The 9,309-nt window shown below is 32.8% G+C and overlaps 1 protein-coding gene across 1 annotated transcript; it reads right to left on the bottom strand.

The window, feature by feature from the left end:
- Positions 1-6,380: 6,380 nt before the first annotated feature.
- HELRODRAFT_84937 (hypothetical protein) lies at positions 6,381-8,180 on the bottom strand (the record flags this gene model as incomplete). The annotated part of the gene is made up of 4 exons (XM_009025474.1): positions 6,381-6,723; positions 7,015-7,209; positions 7,462-7,542; positions 7,762-8,180. The coding sequence occupies 4 exons, from the start codon at positions 8,178-8,180 to the stop codon at positions 6,381-6,383; spliced, it is 1,038 nt and encodes a 345-aa protein (XP_009023722.1).
- Positions 8,181-9,309: the final 1,129 nt, after the last annotated feature.

The raw sequence follows: 9,309 nt of genomic DNA, 5'->3' as shown, positions 1-9,309 counted from the left end.
GCGAGCAGCATCGACGAATTCATCGCAAACGCCATGAGGCTCTCCAGCGAGGGAAAGAATCTTTACTACCTTAAGGCCAAGTCCACCAGCACCATGCCCATTCCCGTGCAACTCCTTTATCCTGTCATCAAGGAGAGATCCGTCTGAAAAGGGGAAGAGTGAAAGTGAGAGAGAGTGAGGAAAGAGAGAGTGATGTATGGTTTGGTTTATGTCTGATAGTTAGTTTTGTATGTTAGTTTAGTTTAGTTTCTGTATATAAACTTATATGTTACGTATGTATTAACTTACGTGAATGTAAAAAATAATATTTATATATATAAGCAGTTGAATAATCGTGTGTAAATAATATGAAGAGGGTTAAACTGAGAAGAGGAAATTTATAAAACTCGGTGAAATAAATATGTATGTCTGTGTTTGTGTGTGCGTGTGTGCGTGTCTGTATGTGCCTATCAGTGAATATGTGAATATGGAAAAAATTTTACTCTTAAAAACATTTTGTAATTAAGAGTCGGATCGATATGAAGGTACGATTATTTCCCTCATCAAAAAACAACACATGCTGTTTGTAACTTTTAATATTGCGATTGCACAGCGTACAACACACAGGCACATGTGCCTTATGGTGCATGTGTTTGTGTGTACGTGCATGTGTACGTGTGTGTACGTGTGTGTGTATGCGCGTGTGTGTGTGTACGTGTGTGTGTGTGTACGTGTGTGTGTGTATACGTGTGTGTGTGTGTGGACGTGTGTGTGATACTAACCTTTCTGCATCACGAAGACACACGTGTCACTTTCCACAATATATATTAATATATACTAAAAGTATACAACATGCATACTGTATGTTTCTTATAATGTTATATATATATATGTATGTATATGTACATATGTATATATATATATAGACAGATAGAGAGAGAGAAAGAGAGAGAGAGAGAGAGAGAAAGAGAGGAAAAAACACTTCAGTTATTTCAGCATAACTTTTTTTCAATTTCTCGTTATCTTGTTAACTTTTTTGTCATGCATGCATATTCCCCAACAAAGACTCCATCCTTCCACAACATTTCATATTTTATTACGTTTAATTATCAATTTAATTATTATTTAGTTTAAAATTTTAAATATATCAAAATTAACCTCAGATGGATATTTTATGATAATTTATTGCATAATTTTTATTTAACACTCGTACTCACACCACACGCACACACACACACATTTACACACACAAACATTCACACACACACACACACTCACACACAATGTATGTACACCTATCTAGACATTAAATTAACGTGAACCCAAATGAAACAAAACTCAATTTGAATTGCCTACTAAAAAGAATAGGTTGATGTAGTATTCATAAATATTTTAAGTAACAGACAATGGTGTTTTTTTAAACGTTATTTCATCAATTTCATGTTGCTTATTTGGTGTTTTCAGCTTGAAGTAACTCGATATCACGTCAATATAACAGTGTATATAACAACATAGCTGCACACATAGCTAGCTTAGTAACGTTTTTTAACTCATAAAATGTACAACACCATTGTCGTGTGAATGGGCGGACGTCACACGCACAAGTAATTTACGGCCTTACCTGACATCTACCAAGCGTTTTAAAAAATTTAAGTTAACTCGTTGATATCTGTCTAGACGAAATGTCATTAAATAGATAGCGAATTATTTTTTGGGAGGATTTTAAAGAATTAATATCTGGTAGTTTGATGACGTTTAAAGAATTAAATTTTTAATAGTTTGATTGAGGTATTGGAAAGTTGTATATTTCTTTGTTTAATGATGTTATTACGTGAAAGATATCTGAAAAATAACTCAAGTCAACTCTCCATCAATTCTTGGCTATCGGGTTTTTTTTTAATTTCTTGAAATTTCATTTTAAATGTGTAGATTTTTAATTTTAAATTTTAGTCAACACCAAGGTCATGACATGACATATATTGGATTGAAATTTATGAAAAATTGCGTGTTAATGATTCAGAAGTTAATTCGTATAAGGATTGATACATTATTTGATTAATTGAATTGATTGATTGGTTGGTTAGTTGATTGATTGATTGATTGATTGATTGATTGATTGATTGATTGATTGGTTGGTTGGTTGGTTGGTTGGTTGGTTGGTTGGTTGGTTGGTTGGTTGGTTGGTTGGTTGGTTGGTTGGTTGGTTGGTTGGTTGGTTGGTTGGTTGGTTGGTTGGTTGGTTGGTTGGTTGGCTGGTTGGTTGATTAATTGATTGATCGATTGATTGATTGATCGAGTAATGGTTTGATCAATTTTTCTGTCCGTAGTTTAATTGTTTGTGCCTTTTAAATGAGTTTATTTAATAACACGAGAACTATTTCAAAATTTTTTTTCATTAAATTTTTTAAAAATTTTTACCTAATATCACGAAAATAAAACCAAAATGTTCCTTGTTTAAAACCTCGTACATACAATACTAAAGTAGCAATTTGTGAAAAGATATTGAATGTGCAATAATGAATTAACATTTGTAATAATCGTTACGATGTTTATGAATAAATCACTTATTTTTGGCGAATATATGTTTTTTTTTATTAGCTTATAGTTAAATGTCATATTATACATTCTACACGCAATCTCGTCATGATGTAGTGGGCTACTAGTGTAATTTAACTATTAGTTATTTATTTTTTATCCTTGTTTTCTTCACCAAAATTCCTCGAAAAATTCGGTAAAAAATTCCTTCGTGTTGCTTATTTGAGAGTAATATCCATTGAAAATGCCGGTATAGAACTTGTTAGATGTTTTGAACTTGAAAACTTTCGAAATTTTGAAAAAATCCAATTTTTTATTATAATGATTTTTTAAACGGAATGTTTACCAATACGTGAAGATATGTTTGTGTATGTGTGTGAGAGCGTGCGTGTGAATATGTGTGTGTGTGTATGTGTGCGTGTGTGAATGTGTGTGTGAAGAGTGTGTGTGTGTGTCACTCATATAAACGATGTACAATTTTTTATTCAAATGTGTATATGTACAATAATAGTCAACAAAACTTTTATTTTGAAATTTTATACTTATTGCAATTTTGCAACAGTTAAATGTCATCAAAGGTTTAAAGGTTTATTGTTATCGAGGGCCATATTCTAATCATTGTAGGACTCTACTTTTTTTTTAATTATTTTAATTTTAAAATTGGCTATTAAGCATATATGGAATTTCAATTAATAATAATACTAATAATAACCTATAAAATAATCAATTGTTTATTAATTATTTAATAAATAGAAAATTAAGAAAGTCATTAATATCAATGGCAATAATAATAATAATAATAATAAATTTGATTATTATTTTTTTTGTTGTTGCAGATCATTAATTTTATTTACGTGTAGATGTGTTTGCGCTTGTTTTAAAAGGTTTTAATTTGTTCTTTATGGACATTTTACCTTTGATGAATGTAACACACATACACACGCACACATACACACGCACACATACACACGCACACACATAAACACACAGACACACACACACACACGTATACACACACATTACACAGACACAAACATACGCGTATAAGTTTCAGTTTTGCGATGTTAAAAAAATGAAAAAGATTCAATGTGTTTATTTTTTTTTTTTTTTTTTTGATGAAGGAAATAACTTAAATCAAAATGAGTGAGAACGAACGAATGATAAAGACGATGATGATAAATAACTTAACATGACAAAGCTATAGTAACCACGACACTAATGATGACGATGATGACGAGAATGATTAAAATATACATTTGGTGATAAAAACGATAATAATAATAAATAATGAATGAATGAAAGAATGAATGAATGAAAGAATGAATGAATGAAAGAATGAATGAATGAATGAACGAACGAACGAATGAATGAATGAATAATAAAAACAAACAATTGATTAATTAGTTAATATTAATTCGCAGGCCTTATTCGACAGATGAAACTTATTACAACTTTAAGTACACTTAAGTTACAGTATAATTACAATTAAGTATTTGATTAAGAATACTTTTAGTAGTATTTATTTATTTATGTAAGCACGCGGGTACTAAATTGAGGGCAGGTTCACTCATGGGGAAGACTTATTTTATTTATTCAGTTTATAAAAATCAAATTTTATTATTATTATTGAAAATTATTATTGTTCTCGAAACAATTATTCTAAATTTTATATTGATAGAACGAGCTGTTGACATAATATAAAGCGACAGACAGACAGAGGAACAAACAAACAGACAGACATACAAATAGAAAAACAGACACACAGACATGTCTCTCATCTCACACGTTTCACACACGTACGCACACACACACGCAAGCACGCACACGTGTGTGTGTGTATAAACATAAACCCTACTTAAACGTTAAAAACCAGACATATTCAACAAAGACAAACATGATGATCATTTCGTAACAAAACCTGAATAACAACATGTATGGTATACAACAGCAGCAGCAGCAACAACAACAACAACAAATAAGAAGAAAAACTAAGAAAAAAAATAAGAAGAAAAATAAGAAGAAAACAAAAATATCGTTATCAGCACATCGAGATAGCGCTGCTTTTGCAATGAAAGTTTTTTCAAATTAGTTAAAATCATAACAATTTTAATTGACAACTCAAACACTTAATATTTTTTTATGTCTCTCTCTCCCCTCCCTCTTTCTCTCTTTTTCTATCTTTTCTCTTATTTCTATCTATTGTTCTTACCCTCTTCCTCTCTTTTTTTCTATCTCTTACTTTCTCCTCTTCTTTCTCGATCTTCTCTCTTCTTTCTTTCTTTCTCTCTATCTTTCTATCTCTCTCTCTCTCTCTCACTTCCTCAATTTCTTCCCTTTCGTTATTTTCATCCTTCAATATAGATTTATTATCTGGTTTAAAAGTTAAATAGTCCATGCCCTATCTTATGACTAACTATCAATGAAATGAAATTAAAGCAGAACCAAAAAATCATCGAAAGAATAAAAATAATAATTTCACTAAGAAAACAATAATAATAAAAACAATAATAATAAAAACAATTAATATTAACAATTAATATAATAATAATAATAATAATAACCACAGCCATAAGTAGCAATATTATGAAACAAACACAAACTGTTCATATTTAACAGTGAAGGGAAATAAAATACGCTGCATAGACCAATAGAAGCATATTAATATTAACCTTTTAAGAAACATGAGTAACTAAGTGTGTGTCTGTTTGTCTGTGTGTGTGTGTGTCTGTGTGTGCACGCGTTTTATCTGATATATCGTAGTGAATTAACGTCTATGTATGCACGCTTGCAGGTTTATCTGATATATCGAAGTTCGTTTAAGATAATTCTTGAGTGTTTGTAATGGTTTGCTTAGCTTATAACGTTTGTTTTTGCTTATAACGTTTTATTTTTGTGTTTGTTAAGTGTTGATGTGTGTTTGTTTGTGTGTGTGTGTATGTGTGTGTGTGTGTGTGTGTGTGTGTGCGTGAAACATTGTTTCTGTAAATGAAGTTATGAAAATTGATGGTTATATGATATATGATTAATATAAAGAGATATCACGTCTAAAAATTTAATTTCACAATGAAAGTATGCAATCAGATAAGAATAAAATCCTACACGCATATATGTGGCTATCTTTGTTGGATTAAAATACAAATAAATACATTCATCCTAAAAATTTTGTGAACATGTTAACCATCAAAATTCGAATTGAAATCACACATACACACCACACACGCAACCACACACACACACACACACACACACACACACACACACACACACACACACAAACACATACACACACACAAACAAACACACAGACACACAATTTTTGAGCTCTTGGTCGAAAATATATAGATTAAAGAATTACCATTTTCAAGAATAATAATTTGTATTCCGCGTTAATCAACAAAAATATTTTCACTGTTTGTATCACATGGAGAAACTTGGTAGATAACGAAATGGAAAGGAATCCCACAATTGAATAGGGATGATTGTGACTGATTTATTCATTCACTCATAACTCACTCACTCACGCACTCACTCACTCACTCTTTCATTTACTAACTCATTTATTTATTCACTCATTCCTTCATTCATTCATTTTTTCATTCTTCCAGCCAATCTAATTAATCACAGACGAACATACGACGCATTTACTTATCAAATTTGACAAATCCCCGTTACTAATTTTCAATGAATTTTGGAAGGAGTTTAAACAAAATTTCATTATTTGTTAACGTATGTAGGTAGCTAACCCAAGCTTAGGTATCCATGATTTGAACAACTCAACAGCTCAACATTTAATAATCTTGAAAGAATAACTTAAAACAAATGATTCAATCCATCATCAACCCTTAATAAATAATTTCACCCATCCATCAGGACACCACTCCACTCTCTCCCTTTTCCTCCCACCTGCCCTGTCTGCAAGCCCCCGGGTGCGACCACCAATCGGAAAACCCCTCATACCACATGTTCGGGCGGTCGTCATCTTGGACTAGCGCGCAAACTCTGCACCAAAACTTCGTGTTGATAAACTGACCACTGCCTTTCCAGGCCAGATATTTGTTGTACATCTCTTCATTTCCATCCAGGTAGAGGAGGTAGTTGGCTAGGGATTTGGCGTCGGGGAAGTCCTCGACGGATATGAAGGAATTGGGAGGTGCGGATTTCAGGTAATCCTCTTTCCTGGCTCCCATCACTACTGGCACTACGTTGTTCCTGTTGGCATTTGTTTGTGTGCGTTGTTCGTTGCTTTGTTTGAGTTAAGTTTTTTTTCCGATCTTAATTATAATTAATTTGTTAATTTGTTTATATACTTGTGTGTGTTTTTTATGATTAAAAAATGATCAAATGAAATATATATCTCTAGTATTGTATCTCATTATTAACTTTCCAGAAATTGAACTTCGAAAGCAAATAAAATGTTTTTTTTAATATCATCTTCGTTTATTCGTTTTCTACAAAATACATGAAAATATGTGACAAAACAAAAAAAAAAGTGAAACTTACGACAAGGCATTGAGAAATAACTTCTCGGTGATGTAATAATCACAGTTGGAGTTCTCGAATGATAGATAAAATTTGTATTTATCTGAGAGGATTTGGAAGCAACTTTTCTCGTCGCTTCTGGAGCAGTGTAGGTCGCCACACTGGCCATACACGTCTACAGGAATGTATTGCTTCAACTCATTTACGTAGCCATACCTGAGGTGTAACGTTTGTTTGTTCCGTTTTAATAAATCTACAATTACTTGTAACATTTTTTTTTAGAAATATCAACATAAAACAAACAGTGCCTGTAAATGTACGAAAGTATGTGAAGAAATACATTTAAGTAATGCTTAATACATCGCACACATTAAATACGGTAGGCGTGGGTTACAGCAACATCAGTGCCAGGAACGGCAACCATTAATTACACCATGGAGTTAATGTTAAACTGCTTATTCACAGTACCTGTCGTTATCTGTCATGCAGTTCGAGGCGAACCATGCTACCAAATGCCTTTTCTTGATGAGTGTGTGATTTCTGGCGGAGCTTGCATTTGAAACCGCTGCGTGTGTTGTTTGGATGGTTTTTTTGGTGTAGTGATGTCTAATGTTGTGTAATCACACTGATATATGGTTATTGTACATAATGAGATATTAAAACGTTTTCAAAATTCTGTAATAAAAATTGTAGCAATGATGGTAACCAACGATTGAAACAGTTTCAAAAAAAAAGTTTCACTAACATTCATCGAGCACCCGACTGTACTTTTTGATATCAGAATTGCTGACGAATTTGGCGTATGGAGTGACAATGGTAGAATCCCATCTATAAGTTGCAGTCCAGTTTAAATAAGTTTTTACCCCACTAGGCACGAACGAGTTGATCGGAGATTCAAGAATCCTACTCAGCCAAATTTGACCTTTGGGCTTCCTGGCTGGAACTTGCATTGTATCTTGGAGGAAGAAGATGTGAGATACTCTCCGTAGCATGGGATTGTTGGTAATGTAGCAGGATGAGACAGGACACTTGCTGGTTATGAAGGCCTCCCTGCCGAGACCAACATCGCTGGGGATGTCGTAAACGAAGATGAACTTCAGAAGAGAATTCCAATCTGGCTTGTTTTTAACCGACTGAAGTTTGCTGTTGTATATCGGAACTACCGATTTCTTGAGACCCTGCCACATAATGGAGGAAGCGTCTTTTTTTGAAATTAATCTCTGGGCGGTTTTGTTGAATTCACTTTTTAAATAATCGTCCAATTTGATATCCAAGTATTGTGGCATTGAGTTGGTAGTTTTTTCCAATCGACCAGTGAGTTTGAGAGTCTTGAGTTTTGAGGCATAAGATTTAGGCACGTAGTTCATTTGTTCTAAAATTCCGTCTTCTTGAGAAAAGTTTTTGAAATTTTTTCTATCAACTTTCTTATGAAACCAGATGTAATTTTGAGTGTTTCGACTTTGGGAGTGAATGATTAAATATTTTTTCCTTAGCTCTTCGTTGTCTGTTGTGTTTATGTTATCTTTGTAACGGTAACCACCAAAGACGTTTCTGAAGTTATTAAAATTGAAATTTGCGGAATCGGTGACAACTCGAAATAAAGGCACAGTAGAAGGAAGCGTTGGAGTTGTGCGGACTATCTTGTTGACCTTCCTCTTCGAATCACTATTTGTTTTCTTGCTGTCATTTGCAGCCTGTCGAATCGCTATTAAACGTACATTTTTTGCATTTAACTTGTTACCCGCGAGGTTATATTTCGCCAACTTTTCATCTAGACTTTGAAATCGTTTCCTGTTCCGCGGATCATTTTCCTCCATCAGAGCGATCTCATTCGGGAGTGATTGCAAGTGATCCTGATCGATTTGAAGTTCTTCCGGAAATATTCTCTCCAGATTTGTGTCAGATCCATCGTCAAATTTTTTGCCTTTCTCGTTCAAACTTACGAACGTCAGAATATTAGTCGTAACGCTTACAATCAAGATGGCGTAAACGATGTAACTTTTTTTAACATGTGAGATCTTTATAGCTACTTCTGTTATCATTTTAGACGTTCATACGCAAAATTCATTGTTGTTATTAATTCTTCATTGGCAATTCATAATATCAGACAGAACTCCGGATATGAATTTTTTCTTTGAAACTATTGTTTGCTTCTTTAATATCCAGATTTATAACCAGACTAAATTTTAAAATTTTGTTACATTCTCTTAACACATTAATTACTTTATGCTAAAACAAAACAATCTACTAGAAAATACCACAAAAATAATTTTCATTATAAAAATTTCTTTTCGTGAGAAACTTAATTCAACTAAA

The sequence above is a fragment of the Helobdella robusta genome (genome assembly GCF_000326865.2).
Source record: "Helobdella robusta unplaced genomic scaffold HELROscaffold_42, whole genome shotgun sequence".
In the NCBI taxonomy this organism is placed as follows: Eukaryota; Metazoa; Annelida; class Clitellata; order Rhynchobdellida; family Glossiphoniidae; genus Helobdella; species Helobdella robusta.
This window is presented reverse-complemented; position numbering and strand designations above follow the sequence as displayed.